General features: G+C 51.5%; 1 protein-coding gene across 8 annotated transcripts in view; it reads left to right on the top strand.

Annotated features, from left to right (window-relative positions):
* The window catches only part of LOC138818219 (dynamin-3), a 414,072-nt gene that overhangs the window by 73,647 nt on the left and 320,691 nt on the right, over positions 1 to 19,734 (top strand). For all 8 annotated transcript variants that reach the window (XR_011369011.1, XM_070009224.1, XM_070009221.1 and 5 more), the window contains exons 3-4: positions 10,110 to 10,259; positions 11,588 to 11,791. Coding sequence is in view for 7 of the 8 variants with exons in the window: in XM_070009224.1 (XP_069865325.1) it covers positions 10,110 to 10,259; positions 11,588 to 11,791 (354 nt within the window). In the remaining variant the exon portion in view is untranslated. The remainder of the gene's footprint in view (positions 1 to 10,109; positions 10,260 to 11,587; positions 11,792 to 19,734) is intronic.

Here is a 19,734-nt window from a genome sequence, read left to right as displayed (position 1 = left end):
CTTTGAAGCAGTTGTTTTACTGGGACAAAGTTTAAGGGAAGAGAAGAATCTGTAATTTTTGTTAGAGTTTGATACATATTTCAGAGCAGGCATATGTGGAAAATTCTAAACCTATACACACACACACACACACACACACACACACACACACACACACACACACACACACACACACACACACACACACACACACACCCTGTGTACAGAAAGGCAGGTCTCTATGTATAAGAGAAGAAAACATTTTGAGTGGCTAGAATAAAAATTAACTTGATTTGTAAACATTGAGAAGCTAATTTGAAAACTTTTGTAATGAAAAAAGGAACTAGAATAGCAAAAAGCAAACAAACAAAAAAAAGTACTGAAAAATCCTACCAAAGATGAGAATCGATGCGACCTGATTCCAAGATGAATAAAGCTGCGTTAGTGAAGGGCATGCCAGGAGCACACGGATGAGTGGAAGAGCGAGCCCGGGAGGGAAGATGCTCCCACACACACTTAGATGACGGGTATTCGCAAGTGTATATAAGCAATTAGTGGTGAAACGGTAGACTTTTCAACAATGGTACTAGAAAAAGTCATTTTCATGCCAGAAAAAAATTAGCTTCCAGACATCTCTTCTACCAGATGAAAATTAAGTTAACTCTGTTTCAGCTGAAGGCAACCTCCAGCAGTATATTATGAAGACAGTTAAGGCGCTTACCAGCACACTGGAGGCTTTTAAAATTTTCACATGAAATAGTAGTGCAACTGTGTATAAAACATTCCTATGTTTTCCCGTTAATCAGCAATGCCTATTACAGCACTGACATTTTCAAAGAAAACATTTTTGTTAGATACTTATACACTTCTGATATGACAACTATTTAAATCTTACTTATGAAAAGGATTGCATGTGTCTGAGATTTTGTGGGCAGTTACTAGTTTTATTTTTTAAATGTTAGACTTTCTGTTGCGTTGCCTATATTAAAATCTGATTATTTCAGTTTTCATGACCAAGTCTTACTTTAGTTTTAATTACAGATTTTTAGTTGGCAGGACACTTTACTTTTTGTATTATTAAAACAAAGAATGACACTGAATTATTGGTGGTGGTTGGATTTGTTACAGTCTTTCTGTTTTATTCAGTTATTCTCAAATAACGTTGTAACATTGATATTTTCAGTTTCCAAACTTAGCTTATTATCATTAGGAAACCTGTGGTGAGCCAGACAGATGCTACAAAACTGTGGTCTAAGGCTCATGGTTCAGAAACTGGACCATATTTATGCTTTTCAGGTTTTTTTTTTTTTTTTTTTTGGTTGGTCATAGGGCTTGAACTCAGGGCCTGGACACTGTCCCTGAGCTTTTTTTTTTTTTTTTTTGCTGGTCGTAGGGCCTGAACTCTGGACCTGGGCGCTGTCCCTCAGCTCTTCAGCTCAAGGCTAGCGCTCTACCACTTGAGCCACAGCACCACTTGTGGCTTTTTTCTTTTTGCTTATGTGGTGCTGAGGAATCGAACCCAGGGCCTCAGGCATGCAAGGCAATCGATCTACCACTGAGCCCCCCACGCCCCCAGCTCTTTTGCTTATGGCTAGTGCTTTGAGCCACAGCCTGCTTCTTGTTTTGGGGTAGTTAAGTGGAGATAAGATGCACCTGCCCGGGCTGGCTTTGAACCGCAATCCTCAGATCTCAGCCTCCTGTGTAGCTAGGATTACAGGTGTGAGGCACTGGTGCCCAGTGCCTTTTTGGGACTTATTTTAGACTCAGTCCAATTATATCGTGTTATTGGCTTTCTCAGTGTAGATTATAAAGCTTGAGTTGGAATGGAAAGGGCTTAAAAGCTGAAGTAGCATCTTGATGCTACTTGTACAAACTCCTTTGTACAACCACTTAAAGATTAACAACAACAACAACAACAGGGCAAGAAGCGATTTGAGCAGGGAGGGTAAGGTGACAGTATTGGGGAGATCGAGGTAATGCTGTGGCAGACTGTAGGTCTGGTGGTGAGCAATGTGGGCGTTTCTAAATGTACTGGAAAACTACTAAAAGGTTTGAAACAGGGAAGAAGCATGATCTATATTTTAAAAAGATCTCTCTATAGTCTGGGCAGAGAATGGATTTAGTGGAGCAGGAGTGAAATCAGCAAGAGCAATTAGCTATTTGTATGGAGATGATGTGGGTTTAGGAGGTGGCTGGCCACAGGGGAGCAGGCAGAAGAACGAAGGGGAAGAGGAGATGCCAGGGTGGTTCTGGGTTTTGGTTAAAGAACTGCATGCAGCAGTAAGATCTGTAGAGCCCATGTGGAGCGCAGGGTGGAGAGGTGCAGGGATGAATAATGGAGGAAGAAGGAAATGGGAACTAAGAGCGGAGTTTTGTAATTTTTAGAGGTCTATTACACATTCAAGAGCAAGTATCAAGTGTTAAAATTAGGGATGAAGAAGTCTGGAATGCCAGAGAGCTAAGCACTTAGGGAAAATATCTGTAAAAATTTTAAGGCCTTAAAATGAGATGAGATGATCTTGAGAGAGGATAGAGATGGTGAAGGCCCAGAGGGCAGGGTGGCTGGACAGGAAGCAGCGTGGAAGAAGAGAAGAGAAGGGGCAGCAAGCAGAGGACAGGAAGGGACATCAGTGAGGACAGAGAGAGGAAACAGAAAACCAGGAGGCTGGACTAATGAAAGTCGGTAGAAGAACCTGTTTCAGGAAAGAGGAGGACAGTCACGGCAGCCGCACTTCGCCATCTCGGGCCAGCTGCTTAGGGTGTTTCTTTTTGGAATATTCAAACAGAATTCGCCGATGGTTTGTGTCTCACTTGTATTCTGTGACTAGGAAAGGATAGCCCGTGCCCCTGGAAATTGCTCAGCTTTGTTACTCTCTAAATTCTCGAGAGTCCTGAGCACTGCTCCGCTCTTCGAGTTCATGACGGAATCCACAGAACTCGGAATCCACATTTCCGTTTTCTCCTTAGTACCACCTGGCTCCTTTGGGTCTAGAGTTCAAGTTCAGTTTCCAGCCCAGACTCTGAGGTAGTGGGGGGGGGGCTTGATCCAAACCTACTCTGTGTGTCTGTCTACCTGTCCCCACCCCCTTTCCTGTTACTAAAGCCATGGTTTCTGAGCCTCCTACAGAGACTCTACCTCTCACCCCTGGCGGATGGTCTCCGTGAAGTTGTTTCCTGTTTTTAGGTTTCCTCTTTTTTCATTTTTTTGAAACCCGACTGTCTTCGCTAGACTTTCCCCGTTTACCCAACGATGCAACGGTGCTCTGCATCTGGTCCTATTTTATGTAATGTACACCGAAGCAAACCTCCATGCGACGGATGCCACTTCCGTATGGAACGACTCCCAGCCAACTGGAAGAGCTCTGCTGTCTGAACCCGAGGCCTTCCCCGGCGCGGGTGCGAGACCCAGGCTGCTCTAAAGCAGGAAGCCGTGGGCGCCTCGGGAGGCACCAAGGAGACACAGAAGCATAGAATCCAGGCCCCTGCCCTCTGGAAATGTGGTGTGGAATGGAGTCATATGAAGATCTGTTGACATCAACCAAGCAGGCCGGTTGCATTAGGACGGCTACTTGTGGGTGTGAGGCGTAATTTCCCGGCTGTCCTGTGCTCACCAAGCACCACTGCCAAAGCCTTTCCAAACCAAGGCCCCCTGAAATATTGAGGACCACAGTTTTAGATAACAGGTTGACCAGCGGTCCAGGCCAGTACTTAACCTCCAGGAACTGAAACATGTGCGTGTTTTTCCGCCATGGAAGGAGCATCCTGGAAGTATTTAAATTCTTGCAGCCAGCGGAGCTTGGCCAGATGATGGGGAGGTCGCCAGGCAGAGCCATCGCGCCTTCCCAAACAATTGGTCAGTTGTTGAACCTGACTGTCACTTGCTTTGCATGGTCAGAAGGAATGGCAGGGCCGAGGCATTTTACAGGAAAATAAAAAGGGATGACAACAATAGCTCTTGTGTTTTTAAATATTCCTTTCCTCTAATCATTCTTTAATATAAAAATATATCTTAACGTTTGCTTCAAGTTAGGCTGTTCCAACATGTGGAAAACAGCAAAGGTATTTACGCTAGGAGTTATATTTTGTGAACTGGAATATGTACCATGAATTCAGTAAGGCAGGTTATAATTTCATGGGTGTATTATTATTTAATAATGCATACACATGCATTATTTCAAGGGGGCTACACACACCGGCTTCATCTTTTATGCTAGCTGCGGTGAAGATGTTGAATGCACGGTCTGTTGAGTTTGATCCTGGCGGAGGCCTAGGGTTGATTGAGAAAGAGCCCATTTTATGTGCCAGCATTTGGAGTGAACGGGCGCTGGGGATACGTGGGGCGGGCTTGTGCCACTGGAATCGTACCTGGCTGTGAGGAGATGGTGCCACCTGCCGGGCATCCTCTCACCGGCTACAAAAGCCCCGAAGAGACCCGGTGCCAGCTGCCATGGCAGCGGGGCGCGGGCTTTGCCCCTGGTGCCCAGGCGCGTGAGCGGAAGGCGTTGCTAGGAGGGAAAACCATGGCCGTGGTTCTTGTGTTTCCAAAGCTCTGCTTGAAGGAACCACGCGGTGCCGAATGCGGCTGCAGCCCCACGCCCGCCGGCCTCCCCGGCTGACGCCCTGCTGCGCTACTGCAGGGTCCTGTGCGCGTGTGTGTGCGTGTGTACGTGTGCGTGCGTGCGTGTTCATGTGCACGTGTGCGTGCGTGTGTGCGCGTGTGCTCGTGTTCATGCGTGCGTGCATGTGTGTGCATGTGTGTGTGCGTGTGTGCACGTGTGTGTGCATGTGTGTGTGCATGTGTGCGCCTGCATGCGCGTGCGTGCATGTGTGTGCACGTGCGTGAGATGCGTGTTGCGGTGGAAATACTTCTCCTTCAGTCTGACCAGTGAGGCACACGCAGAAAGTGTTCAAAGACACAGACAGGGGATCGCCAGCCCCGCCCGGGGAAGGCCGCACCTGAGACCCCTCCCCCTCCGAACCCCCCCCCCGCCCCGCCTCTCCACGCCCTCCCCCCCCCGCCTCTCCACGCCCTCCCCCCGCCTCTCCACGCCGTCCCCCCCGCCTCTCCACGCCCTCCCCCCCGCCTCTCCATGCCCTCCCCCCCCGCCTCTCCACGCCCTCCCCCCCCGCCTCTCCACGCCCTCCCCCCGCCTCTCCACGCCGTCCCCCCCGCCTCTCCACGCCCTCCCCCCCCGCCTCTCCACGCCCTCCCCCCCCGCCTCTCCACGCCGTCCCCCCCGCCTCTCCACGCCCTCCCCCCCCCGCCTCTCCACGCCGTCCCCCCCGCCTCTCCACGCCCTCCCCCCCCGCCTCTCCACGCCGTCCCCCCCCGCCTCTCCACGCCCTCCCCCCCGCCTCTCCACGCCCCCCCCCGCCTCTCCACGCCGTCCCCCCCGCCTCTCCACGCCCTCCCCCCCGCCTCTCCACGCCCTCCCCCCCGCCTCTCCACGCCCTCCCCCCCCGCCTCTCCACGCCCTCCCCCCCCCGCCTCTCCACGCCCTCCCCCCCGCCTCTCCACGCCCTCCCCCCCGCCTCTCCACGCCCTCCCCCCCCGCCTCTCCACGCCCTCCCCCCCCGCCTCTCCACGCCGTCCCCCCCGCCTCTCCACGCCGTCCCCCCCGCCTCTCCACGCCGTCCCCCCCGCCTCTCCACGCCCTCCCCCCCGCCTCTCCACGCCCTCCCCCCCGCCTCTCCACGCCCCCCCCGCCTCTCCACGCCCTCCCCCCCGCCTCTCCACGCCCTCCCCCCCGCCTCTCCACGCCCTCCCCCCCCGCCTCTCCACGCCGTCCCCCCCCCGCCTCTCCACGCCCTCCCCCCCGCCTCTCCACGCCCTCCCCCCCGCCTCTCCACGCCCTCCCCCCCGCCTCTCCACGCCCTCCCCCCCGCCTCTCCACGCCGTCCCCCCCGCCTCTCCACGCCCTCCCCCGCCTCTCCACGCCCTCCCCCCCGCCTCTCCACGCCCTCCCCCCCCGCCTCTCCACGCCCTCCCCCCCCCGCCTCTCCACGCCCCCCCCCGCCTCTCCACGCCCTCCCCCCCCCGCCTCTCCACGCCCTCCCCCCCGCCTCTCCACGCCCTCCCCCCCCCGCCTCTCCACGCCGTCCCCCCCCGCCTCTCCACGCCCTCCCCCCCGCCTCTCCACGCCCCCCCCCGCCTCTCCACGCCGCCCCCCCGCCTCTCCACGCCGTCCCCCCCGCCTCTCCACGCCCTCCCCCCCCGCCTCTCCACGCCCTCCCCCCCGCCTCTCCACGCCCCCCCCGCCTCTCCACGCCCTCCCCCCCCGCCTCTCCACGCCCTCCCCCCCGCCTCTCCACGCCCCCCCCCGCCTCTCCACGCCCTCCCCCCGCCTCTCCACGCCGCCCCCCCCGCCTCTCCACGCCCTCCCCCCCGCCTCTCCACGCCCCCCCCGCCTCTCCACGCCCTCCCCCCCCGCCTCTCCACGCCCTCCCCCCCCGCCTCTCCACGCCCTCCCCCCCGCCTCTCCACGCCCTCCCCCCGCCTCTCCACGCCCTCCCCCCGCCTCTCCACGCCGCCCCCCCCCGCCTCTCCACGCCCTCCCCCCGCCTCTCCACGCCGTCCCCCCGCCTCTCCACGCCCTCCCCCCCGCCTCTCCACGCCGTCCCCCCCCGCCTCTCCACGCCCCCCCCCGCCTCTCCACGCCGTCCCCCCCCGCCTCTCCACGCCGTCCCCCCCGCCTCTCCACGCCGCCCCCCCCCCCCCGCCCAGCCCCAGCGCCGCGACCCTCCGCCCTGGCCCAGGTCTCTGCACTCTGCAGGTCATGGAGCCACCCCACGTCCCCCTGCGGAGCAGACCCCCCCCTTCGGTCCCGTGCGCTGGGACGCAGCCTGTGCGGGGGGGGGGGGGCTCTTCCCGCCGTGCTGCGCCCCGCGACCGTCGGCGATGAGCACACGCTGGCCTCCCCGGCCTCCCCACGGAGGGCGGCCTCCCCGGCCTCCCCGGCCTCCCCGGCCTCCCGGCCTCCCCGGCCTCCCCGGCCTCCCCACGGAGGGCGGCCTCCCCGGCCTCCCCTGCCTCCCCGGCCTCCCCACGGAGGGCGGCCTCCCCGGCCTCCCGGCCTCCCCGGCCTCCCCGGCCTCCCCGGCCTCCCCACGGAGGGCGGCCTCCCCGGCCTCCCCGGCCTCCCGGCCTCCCCGGCCTCCCCGGCCTCCCCGGCCTCCCCACGGAGGGCGGCCTCCCCGGCCTCCCCGGCCTCCCCGGCCTCCCCGGCCTCCCGGCCGTCCAGGCTCTGACCTTCCGAAGGGCAGCGAAGGCGGTGAGCGCCACCTCGCGGCCACAGAAGACCCCGCAGCGGCGTTGCTGGTCTCGGCGCCCAGCGCTCCCCAAGCAGACACGCGCAGACACAGAACGGCAGCTCCTCCGGCCCACCATGTCCACCTGCATATTCATTTTAAACTGTTTTGCAATTGGACTGACTTTGCGCCTTGGTTTTTCTTATTTTGTCTTCAACGTAGTGGTGGTTGTTGCTGGCTGTGGGCGCTGTCCCGGAGCTTCTGTGCTCAAGGCGAATGCGCTACGCTTGAGCCACAGGCCACTCTGGCCTTTGAGTGGTTAACTGGGGACAAGAGTCTCCGGGGGACTTTCCTTCCCGGGCTGGCTTTGAACCACTTTCCCTAGACCAGCCTCCTGAGTAGCTAGGATTACAGGCCTGAGCCGCTGACACATTGCTCTTCCACCTGCATTTATATGGCATGGCCTAGGAATTGTGTGGTAATAAAGTGAAGGCTGGGGGTAAATTCTCTCTTAGAACAAACCTGTTAAAAGAAGAAAAAAAGCCTTGATACATTGTTCTCTTCCAGCCAGATTTCTGAAACCTGTTGGATCTTCATTGCTGTTTTCCCCCACCTTTAGAGAAATGAATCAAGGGATTCTGCTCACCTGGAAGAAAACGACAGAAACAATTCAATGGAGAAATGTTCCTGTCTAATCATGTGCAGGAAAGCCAGAGACCAAGCCTGTTTCTGGTCATAATTCTAACATTTGAAAAGCTGTATTGTTTTAGTACTTGGGTAAACTAAGGCAGAAATGACTTTTCCATTCTCTGCTCAGTGGGGGTTAAGCTGGGAAATCTTTGCTGCTGAGAGATCTGGGCAATGGTCAGAAAATGAAGGCGAAGAGAGTTCCAGAAAGGAAATGAATTCTAGTCTTTCCACGTGCAAGATGAGAGCTGGGTGTCTCAGAGGGGAAGAGTTTGAGCAAGGGAAGAAGACCAGAAAGATGGTCAGCATAAACGTTTTCCAGTAACAGCCCCTCCACCCCCAGGAAGAGACCAGCTGCTGACTTCCCTCTCCGCGGATGGGTACCAAGCCCAGGCTCTGACCACCGACCTGCATCTCCTCCCCGGCTACATCCTCCTCCCGCGTGGGCTCAGTTCCACCCCGATGCCTCCCCCCCAGGCCTCCCCCCATGCCTCCCCCTCTCCCCGCGCCGCAGCCCCAGGCTCTCTGCCCACCCCTGCCTCTCCTGTCACTCCAAGTGCTGGTCAGCGCTGATTTCTTTCACTTGTGCTGACTTTTTTTTTTTTTTTTTCTCTGTGATACAATCTTTGGCTCTGCTCGTGAATGCTAAGCTGCCTGACGGTAAGGGGGCCTCTCTGGCATCTGTCTCCATTTAGTCTTCCTGAGTGAAAATTCAGCGTGTGTGACGGGGAGCGCAGGGAGCAGGCGTTTCCTCGGCCGAACTCTGGACCAGTGGTGCTCGGAACAGTTCTTCAGCCGGGCATCAAGAGAGCCACAGTCCTTGGAATCATTTGTTCTTCTGTTGAAACTATCGTTAAGCTTTTGGTTCAACAGTTCTAGCTCCCCCTTCGTGTTTTCATAGCTGTAATATTGCTGGAAGTAGGCATCAGCATAGCCAGCAAGTATAGAATCATACCTGTGATTTTAGCTACTTTGGGAGGTGGAAATAGGGGGAATCTTTGCCTGGCTAGCCTTGGAAAAGTGTTTCCAAGATGGCATTTTAAGGAAGAAGGTGTGGGTGGCAGTGGACCCCTGTCACCACAGCCATGCGGGCAGGGTGAGGAAGAGGTAGCAGCGGTGGCGGTAGCAGCAGCAGCCGCAGCAGTGGTAGTGGTAGCAGCAGCAGCAGCAGCCGCAGTGGTAGTGGTAGCAGCAGCCGCAGTGGTAGCAGCAGCCGCAGCAGTGGTAGTGGTAGCAGCAGCAGCAGCAGCAGCCGCAGTGGTAGCAGCAGCCGCAGCAGTGGTAGTGGTAGTAGTAGTTTTAGTAGAGGTAGACCAGGCTGACATGCGAAACAAAAAAAAGCAAGCCCCTACTTGAAAAAAATCTAAAGCAAAAAGCACTGAAGGTTTGGCTCAAGTAGCAGAGAGCCTGCCCAGAAAGTTCTCAGACGTTGGGATGCTGCTACATGTGGTGTGGTTCAAACATCTTTCAGAATATCGACAGAGAGAGGCAGGTCCTGCGCGGACACCTCCCACTCATCCCCCAGAAAGGGTCTGTCTGACAAGCGCCGGATTCCGCGCTTAATCCTCAATACTCCCCATTAAACAAGCGGTAAAACAGCAGTTGGTAGGACGTTACTGAAAGCATGTGATTTCGGTAGTTATCTTAGGGCTTTGTCTTCTTCATGCTGATTTTTTCCCCATGTTTGAATCCATGTAAATGCTCTATTTGATGTAATACTCTGTCTCTTTTTTCTTGTGAGAATGGCATTTTGCATGTTCCAAGCAACAACATTCCATATGCTATTGTTAAAAGACTTAAGCAAATCTTGTGTCTGAAGCATCCCGTTTTGTGAAGGTCTACTTCTGTCACTTAGCATTCCCATCTTGGGAAAGGGGATGTTGAAAGGGCGCAGGTGCTTCGGTAGTAGTAGTAGCAGTAGCAGCTTAGTGCCCTTTGTTTAGGAGCAGGATCCTGCTTTTGACTCTGTTGTTTTCTTTACAGCGCTGAGCTAGCTGGATGACTTGAGCAAACCCAGCGGCCATAGTATCTGTATTGTTTTGTGTTTAGAACACTTGTCTCTTCATTCTTATATGATGGTGGAGGAGATGTTGGATAACATGGGATTCTTTCCCTTATAAATAAGGAAATATGACTTTCTTAAAATTCTAGCATTGAAGGCACACATTTAGGTTGTGTTAAATTGTCTTTTTTAGAATATGCTGAATTTCTACATTGCAAAGGAAAGAAGTTTACGGATTTTGATGAAGTTCGCCATGAGATTGAAGCCGAGACAGATCGAGTGACTGGAATGAATAAAGGCATTTCTTCCATACCCATTAACTTACGAGTCTATTCTCCACATGGTAAGTCAGCTTTTCCTCAAACACTTTTACTAGGTGAATATTCTTTTTATAGAAGATGCAACTAGTGCTGAGTTCTCAGATGTTGGGATGCTGCTCTATATGGTGTGGTTGTCTTAGAATATCGAAGAGAGAAGGGCGGGGGGAGGTAAGATTTTAACACATCACACTGGAGCTAGAAATTCTTAGGAGCTTTCAGAATATGAGAGGTGTATGCGAAAACTTTCATTTTTATTATCTTCCATATTTGCAAAGATTTTAGAGGACAAGCAGTATTGTCCAGTCTTTCCCTATTGATTTCCCCATATTTCTTTGTATATTCTTGGGAAAACCAGTGGTGACTTTGTCTCTAGACTAGTTGCAGAAACTCAAAACTACACAGCTCATTCCTGAGGCATGTTAGGTCCTGCCTCTACTCTGTCTCTCCAGTTGGGGAAAATGTTCATTTCTGTGACCTTTAGTTTTCTTTCTTTTCTTTTCTTTTCTTTCTTTCTTTCTTTTTTTTTTTTTTTTGTGTGCTCTTTGTGCTCAAGGCTAGCACTCCACACTTGAACCACAGCACCACTTGTGGTTTTCTGAGTAGTTTATTGGGGATAAGAGTTTCATGGACTTTCCTGCCCAGGCTGGCTTGAACGACAATCCTCGGATCTCAGCTTCACCAGTGGCGTGAGCGCTGGTGCCCAGTGCCCTGTGACTTAGAACTCAGTGCAAGTGGCATGAGCTCAGTTAGGATGTGCCGGGGGGTGGGGGTGGGGCTGGTGCTGACCCCGCGAGGACGGCGGTCTGGTTCGGCTGAGTCGCTGTGTCCATAGCTTCTAGTTCTGCAGTCCACCCCTCGGCCTCAGGGCCAGCAGCTTCCCACGGGCAACGTGGATTACGCGTCTGCAAATAACATGAGATATTTTTGCAAAGAAGGCAAGTCTTACCCTGAGAATATTTTTTATCAGTGTATATTGATTGCACAGAAGAATATGAGTTTCATTAGAGCCTTCTTACGCACGGATAGACTGCACTTTGCTCGTGTTCAGCTCCCTCTTGAGACGGGACTGGCACCCAGCACATGCGTGTATTGTGTGGTCTTAGTTACATTCCTGGTGCTGACGGCTAGGACATGAGCTCTCTGAGCAGGGCAGGCCCTGGGACCAGCGCCTCTCAAGTTATGGTAAATGCTCACTTGGTGTAGCAGAATCATAGGAAAAAATGCACCACGGTGCTTGCTCGCTCCATTTCACGCAGCCGCACGGTGTGCAGGCCGAGCGAGTGGCCGAGCGCCGCGCCATGCTGGCCCTCCCCGCGGCCGTGCTCACAGGCTGTCCTTCTCTTCCGCACAGTGCTCAACCTAACGCTGATCGACCTGCCCGGAATCACGAAAGTGCCCGTGGGGGACCAGCCGCAGGATATCGAGCACCAGATCCGCGAGATGATCATGCAGTTCATCACCAGGGAGAGCTGCCTGGTCCTGGCCGTCACGCCAGCCAACACCGACCTGGCCAACTCAGATGCACTGAAGCTGGCCAAGGAAGTGGACCCCCAGGGTGAGCGCGGCCGGGGAGAGGCCCTCAGCCAGGGACTCCGCGTGCTGGAAGGGGGGACCGTGCTGGAAGGGGGGACCGAGCAGAAATCAGAAATGAGCTGTGCTTCCATTGTTATTCACGCACTTCGTATTTAAAATGCTGAAAGAACAATAGCTAGGGAATACAGCAGGCTCCTCACACCTGAGCGTAAAGTTAGCCCTGCCTCTTGATCTAAGAAGACAGAACACCTAAGCTTTATGGACTACTTTTTTTCTTTTTACGTGAACATCAGCACAGCAGAATTGAGTCTACTTAGAAGACTCAAGGGTTAAATGAATGCACTCTCAACGAAGAGACTTTGTTTCTTTAAAGTAGGAAGCTCTTTCAAGACATGTAAGACATAATTTAGCTAGGGTTATTTGCGATGCAAACGTATTATAGAAGTAAAACTGTCTCTGTCACTGGGATACCAGAATCCAGGAAGGTGTCTTCCACGTGTGATGCTTTTCATTTCTTTGAACGGAGTGATGACATCTTTCCAGGCCAGGCCTGCGCTCAGCGCTGAGATGCGTATTCTTCACTTCTGCGAATTTTTTTTTATAGTTACACCCTCCCTTTTATTCTCTTTATTTCTTTATCCTTATGACTTGTGATGTGAGAGCTCCTGGATTGATTTTCTCTTGACATTTTCCTCTTCTACCATCAAGCTCTTTTGTCGTTTTGTTTTGCTTTTGTTTTTGAAGAGTTACTCAAATTTCTGGTTAATTTTTCATTTCAGATAGAATTTTAGATGTCTCACAGGGTCTCCTTGCTTTTGCTAATGCTGTCTTTGGTCTTATAGTTTGCGAATGCTGTCTTTGGTTTAATAGTTTGCGAATGCTGTCTTTGGTTTACACGTCTCTGTTCGCAAGTGCAGCGTGTTCTCTGCAGATTTCAATGAGAGTCTTTGGAAGCTCACCTTGATAATGGACATTGTCTCAGGGTCCAGATTGGCTTATCATTTGTTTTATTCCTGAGTTTCAATTCTGAAACTTGAAAACCCCGAAGTCTATCTGAGAAGTTCAAGGCTGATCCTCCCTAGGCGTTAGCCGACCATGGAAATCACCAAGGGTCTAAAGGACTTCTTGCCCACGCTCACGGAGACCCCACGGTGTTTTCAACCTAGTGTTAAACTAACGAAATAAGTAGAAAAAGAAGGAGCTGTAGCTTTCAACCAGGGCACACCGCAGCTCCAGTCGGAAATGGGCTTTTTCTTTCTGAGCCTCCTAGTGCCGTCTTTTGGGTAAGTGCTGGTTTTCCTTGTGAGTGTTATTGTGTGTGTAGAGGTGGTGTGTGGAGGTCGCAGGGAACTGGGTCAGGTGCGGAGTACGCTTGTTGTTGAGCAGTGCCATTGCTTCCCTCCCTTTCTCCCAGCCTTTTCTTTCTCCCCGACACGTTGTGTAGTTCCTCTTCAATGTGGTGTCCAGTGAGCGGCACTGCTGCACTAGTGCATCCTTCCTCCCACAGGATCTGTGCCCGCCTTACCCTCCCTCAAACAGACAAACTTACAAGACACAAGGTGCAGAAATAAAAGGCAGCAACAAAAGAGAAAACAAAAAAGTAACAAAAAGACTTCTTGTTTCCATTTCTTGGCGTTCATTGCAATCAACACCATTTTATCTGCTCATATGCACACAGCTATTGAGCCTCTGAGATCCTCTACCAAGAATGTCCTCCTTCGGTCTCACTGTGCGTGTGGATGTCTGGAGTCTGGTTGATTATGTCTTTTACCATGCAGTGTGTTTACTTGGAGATTTGTAGCCACTTTCTAGTGACAACAAGTCAGGGAAACCATACCACCTGTTTCTTTGGGTCTGGCTTATTGGTTTAATGTGGTTTTTCCCAAGTCTTTCCTTTTCCCTATGAATAGTACAATATCATTCTTCCTGATGGGACAGAATTCCATTGTGTGTGTGTGTGTGTGTGTGTGTGTGTGTGTGTGTGTGTGTGTATCCCATTTTCCAGATGCCCCTCAGCAGACAAATGGATCAAGTATTGGTTTTCTAGTGACTCATTTCAATTTTCTTGTTCTTTATTTTGTCTGTTTTTGGAAGTCATTTTCTTAGGGTTTTTTTAGGGATGATATTAACATTTTAACTTATAACAAATTAGCTTGGATCAATGTGAACTTAATTTCAACAGTCTACCGAAGTTTGCTGCTATAAACAGCTCCACTGGCCTTTGCTATGTGTTGTACTGATCAAACAAATGGTGTGCTTGTGCATGGGATAGCTCCATAGCTACCACTCTGTGTGGTTGTCTTTTAAAGCAGAGAGAAAGGAAAAGAGTTACAAAGATGGAAACAAATATATGTTAACATTGTTTATTGCTTTTAATTGTGTGGTTCTCTATGACAGTGCTCTTTGTTTCTTTGTTAGGATTAAAGTCAGCATCTTGTACATTTTCGTTTCTGCTTAAAGGACCCAAATTGGTATTTTTGGTAGGCAAGTCTGCTTACAGGTGCTCGATTCTGTTTTCATGGATCTGGGAGTGTCTTAACTTTCTCCTTAATTTTTTAAATGAGGCCGAGAAAGTTTGTTAGTAAGGCAAAGCGAAGGGGAGACGGAGGAACGATGGTGCACACCGGCCGTGGGCGGCCCACAGCAGGTGCAGGGGCGCTCTCACACCAGGGCACCCGTGGGGAAATGGCGATTTCTTCCGTTTTTGGAAGAAAGTTCTTCATGGACAGTGTTCTCCTCCCTCTCTGAGTGGTTCACATTATTGCCTGTTATCCTATGGTGAATTCAACCGTTAGCCTCACCGAGGGTCTGAGTGACGGAAAGTCTCCTCTCTCTGGCTGTTTTCCCGCGTCCGTGGCTGTCTTTGAACTGTTGGATTTTGACGTGTGTCGATGTGGATCGCCGAGCGTATTCCACTTCAGTTTGTGGAGCTTCTTGGATGTGATGGCACATTTTTGATCAAATTTGGAAAACGTAATCCTTTATTCAAGCCTGTGTTGTCCCCCTTGGAGGGGACACCGCCGTGAGTTCGCTGGCATGCTCTCCAAGCTTTATTTGTTTATTTTCCCACCCTTTTTTCTCAGCCTCCATTGATCTGTCTGAAAATCTGCAGTCTTTTTACTTTGTAACTTACCTTTAGATGTACAAAGGAGTTGCCACGTACCAAAGCAGTGTGCGAATAATATCTCCTGACAAACGCCACACCTTTCACACCCACACCCATCCCTCCCGCCTCAGCCTTCATCTTAATTTTGTTGCCTTGGTTGTGATTCTTTTTGCCTGCTTGTGTCTCTTGTTGATCTCTATAGTGATTTTCATACCACTTATTTTCATTTTTATATCCCAAATTTAAATTAGATCCAGTTTAATAAGCATACTTTCTGTTTGTGTTTATCTTAGTAGTGGGCTTGGATTTGATCCCTAGCTCTACAAACACATACGCACACAATTATAATCACCAGCTGTGCTTGTTAGACATGCAAGTTATACCTCCAGTTGTACATTCTCATACTTTCTTTGTATATGATTTTGTTTCATTCTTTGAACATAATTAACATAGGCTTGGTCAATTCATTTTGCTGTCTGGGTTTCTTCAGGGGTGATTTCCATTGATGATTTATGTTCTTGCCGATCAGCCATAATTTTTATCTTACTGGCGCCTCTAAATTGTCATTGTTGGAAGTGTGATAGTTAATAATGTGGTAGCACTGAAAGTAAGGTTCTTCTCCCCCCCTCCCGCCCCCCCCGCCCCTCGCCCCCCTCCCCGGCTGCCCCGCCCCTCGCCCCCCTCCCCGGCTGCCCCGCCCCTCGCCCCCCTCCCCGGCTGCCCCGCCCGCCCCCTTCCGCCCCCCGGGTTTGTTTGTGTGGTTACCGTTACCTGTTCAGTTACCCTGAGCCAGTTGTGTAGTTGGCCCTCTATCCTGCATGGCCATTGGAGTCTTGTGCAGTTTGTCAGTAGCTAACGAGGCAGCGGGTCTCTGTAACTGCCCGGCAGTGGATCTTCCCACACCCACAGGCTGCCCGAGCTTTGAGGCACGGTCCACCCGCCTTGAGAACCTCAAGACCTAAAAATTGAGGACTTGGGGGTCTCTGCGGAGCATATGCAAAGTCTCTAGGCTTGCACGTGGCTTTCTAGATTGTAGTGCACATTTTCAGAGACTTGTGGACATTTCATCCCAAGCTTTTCCTTTCAATTAATTTTTTTTTTTGGCACGCCTCCCTTCCCCCTCACCACTGCCTGAGGCAGCCACAGAGGTACAACAGTGACAGTGACCACCGGTGGCTGTTGACGAGTGCTTTGAAAGCTCTTGGGATGGCAGCTTTTAGGCCACTGCTCCTCATGTTCAATGATTACCATCATCCCCAACCATGGTTTGGTGTTTCCCATCCCCACCGTCTCCTCTCCACAGGTTGCTAGGCCGCGTAGCCAGTTTTCACCATCATGGAGAGAATTCAAGACTAATGCAGAGGCTGGGAAGGTGGCTCAGTGGTAGAGCGCTTGCCTTGCATGCCTGAGGCCCTGGGTTCGATTCCTCAGCACCACATAAGCAAAAAGAAAAAAGCCGGAAGTGGCGCTGTGGCTCAAGTGGTAGAGCACTAGCCTTGAGCTGAAGAGCTGAGGGACAGCGCCCAGGCCCAGAGTTCAGGCCCACGACCGGACCCCCCCCCCAAAAAAAAAAAAAGACTAATGCAGACCTTGAAACCTCAGGAAGGACACAGGGCAAGCTCAAATACACCCCTGTTATGTTAACTGAGGTTCAGCTGTGTCTCGGGATAAATACCGCGTGAAGCCTGGTAACTACAGGGCCAGAGGAAGTGGCTTTGACCGTCATCGGTGGCATTCTCTTCTCCCTGCCTTTCTGGAGAAGAGGCCTCATTCCTACATTCTGACTGGCATCCTGCGTTAGCACACAGTTGTAGTAACAGCAGCCTTGCCATAGGAAAGCTATCGCGTTGGGATGGCGGGGCGATCAATCCGGCTGTGACAGTGTCGACTCGCCCAGAGCAGTGATCACCACCTCCCGTGCATCGTTTCCGAAGCTTTCCCTTGGCTAAACAGAAAGACCTATTCTTTATTCAAGGGTATCTGAGTTAGAATCTTATCCATTAAGACACATAATTACACTGTTTTCTGGAGGTAGTCTATTTTAGGCTGTAGTTAGTTTGCACTAAATTAAGCCTGTTTGACATGAGTAGGCCAATCTCATCTAATTAGGACTCAAATGTATTTGAATGCATACTGGGAGAAGCGTATGTTGATAAGTTAATTATACATTGAGTGTACTATCATATTTAAAACAAAGCCTCTATAAAATAAGTATTACTAGCATTGCACACATCTTCGATGTTTTCTTGATTCTATTATTTTAAGAACAAGCCTTTTGTTTACATGCATGGTTCTGCATGTGTGAGGCCGCAGGGTCTTCAGACGGATGGGTCTATAGGATGGACATTCTTGCGTTGTAGGAGACAGAGTATTTGTTCAAGTGAAATTAGCTATGGAAGGGCATCGTGTGTCTTCGCTTTCACCAGCTCCGGTGTCGCTCCACTTCTGCGTGGTTGGAACTGAGCTTAGAGAGGTCATGGCATGACTCACACGCGCGAGACGAGTCGGCCGTGGTGTCTCAGGCTGCTGGTGTTCGCGTTCGCTCTTCCCACCGTGGCACACCCCTCGCTCACCCACGCCGCTCGGAACTCACAAACCTGTCAGACTTCTTAAACAACGTGAAGCCCTCACGAGAAAGCTGTTTGTCACTTGATGTGGTGAAATGTTGTTCACGTTCCCTTCACTTCGGTTTTGCTTTGTGACTTCTGTTTTGTGGGGTACGTAGATTTAATAGAAGTTCTCTGCGCAGATCTGTGTAAGAAACAGATCCCTTGACAGACTGAACCTCTACAGCACATACTGTAAATGCAGGTAAACAAATCCATTTGGAAGAGTTCACGTTTTTCTTTGAACTTGACTACTCCTTGGATGATATCACCAAAGCACTTGGGAGCCTTTCCTTCAGTTGGCTCACTACGAATTCAGATTGTGCATATCCAGCCTTAGCACGAGTAGATTGCTTTAAGTGATTTAAAAGATAATAAACGGGCATCCTCTGTGAGCCAGGTTACCACTCTTCCCATTACAAATACAGCGCTGAGCAAAACGAAACCCTGGGCCTTCGGGGGTTCATATTCCAATGGAAGAAGAGGTTATAGTGTTAAGTGCTGTGAAGTAAAAGAAAACGGGAAGCCGGGCGCTGGTGGCTCACGCCTGTAATCCTAGCTACTCAGGAGGCTGAGATCTGAGGATCGCGGTTCAAAGCCAGCCCGGGCAGGAGAGACCGTGAGACTCCTATCTCCAATAAACCACCAGAAAACCGGAGGTGGCGCTGTGGCTCAAGTGGTAGAGCGCTCACCTTGAGCTGAAGAGCTGAGGGACAGCGCCCAGTCCCAGAGTTCAAGCCCCACGGCCGACAAAAAAAAAAAAAAAAAAAAAAAGAAAACGGGATAAGGGAAGAGAGGATGGTTGGGGATCTGTGAGTCAGCTGGGTTAAAGAGGCCATGCTGGCGCTGTTGGGAGGTGAATGGCCTCTTCACGGGCTGAGATGTTGAAGATTCACTGCCCAGATGTTGGACCCAGAAGCCCAGAGGTGATTGAATAAATCACAAAGGCTCGATATACTCGTGGAAGAAGCCACCGACAGGTTTACAGTTGGGTGACATCGGAAGTTGACAGACTTCCTACTTCCTACTTTTGATAGGGCCAAAAGAAGAAGGCCATGAGCCTGGGGGGGGGGGTCTATGTTTTATCAGCTCCTAAATCCTTCTCTGTGCTCAGTGAAAGATTCAGTAGGCAAGGGAAAGAAAAATAACGTTGAACTGAGTTGAAGACCTTCCTACCACCAACTCTAGAGCTAAGCCAGCAGGATGAGGAAGAGCTGGTCATAGAACCTGACAAGTACAGATTCATGAAAAGTACTAGTGAGTTACTCACAGGAAAGGTTGGGAAGAAATGTCTCCTTCGAGTTGAAGAGAACCTCAGAGGTGAGGAAATCAGTTACAGCGACATTGTCAAGTTCTCCGCTTCCTGGGCTCCGGTAGCACGCATTCTTTTATACGATGGAGGCATGGGGAGGCCCTCCTGGGGGTGGAGGGCAGAGGCGGGCACCTGCGGGGCAGACGAGGCAGGCTGGCAGCGCCCTCGACTGAGGCACAGCACGGCGCGAGTTCTCCCTGAAGACAGGCTGCTGGGCCGCGTCCCCATTTAAACCATGGATAAGGAAAGGCTACTGTGCCCATGAGGTGAGCCGATGGATTACAATTTATCTGTGATGGCTTAGTGTCTACCTATTACGCCTCAAGCTTGTCTGATGGATTCAAATGGCCATGCAGAAATACCCCAATTTTGACCTTTCCATTCAGAATGGCTAACGGCACCCCTGCCACTGACATTAGTGTATTTTACAGGCACAACTGTACCGCAGCTGAGCAGTTCATCACAGAGAAACCCTAGTTTTCTGTAGGGACGGCGGCTGGATGCTGATTGATCACGTGTGCGTGAGCTCCTTCCCCGCGAGGGCTGTCCCCCACCTGCTAGCTTCGGGGCACAGGGGTATGTTAGAATCACCCTTCAAGCCTGTCTGACACACAGAGGGCCATTCATCGGGCTCACTCGGGAGACAACTACGTCTACAAACTCCTTTCATAGCGATTTATTTCACAACAAATGAATTTCACTTCTAAATCTAGCCTGACGAGCAGTCTTCCTGGAGAACAAAATTATTCTGAGCGGAATGTGAGGCTTCTGGCTGGGAAAAGCACCAGGCTCTTTCTAGAAGAAACTTGCAGATTGGGCCAGAGTTGACTACTGCTGAAGGCAAATATCCTTTGTTTTATCTTCAAGAGTTTTTTTGTTTTTTTTTATACCGTCTCTGTAATCTGGAGAAAGTCGAAGGCTCTAGGTGATGTAAACCGAGC

This window comes from Dipodomys merriami, unplaced genomic scaffold (genome assembly GCF_024711535.1).
Source record: "Dipodomys merriami isolate MVZ:Mamm:240054 unplaced genomic scaffold, mDipMer1.0.p SCAF_72, whole genome shotgun sequence".
In the NCBI taxonomy this organism is placed as follows: domain Eukaryota; kingdom Metazoa; phylum Chordata; class Mammalia; order Rodentia; family Heteromyidae; genus Dipodomys; species Dipodomys merriami.
This window is presented reverse-complemented; position numbering and strand designations above follow the sequence as displayed.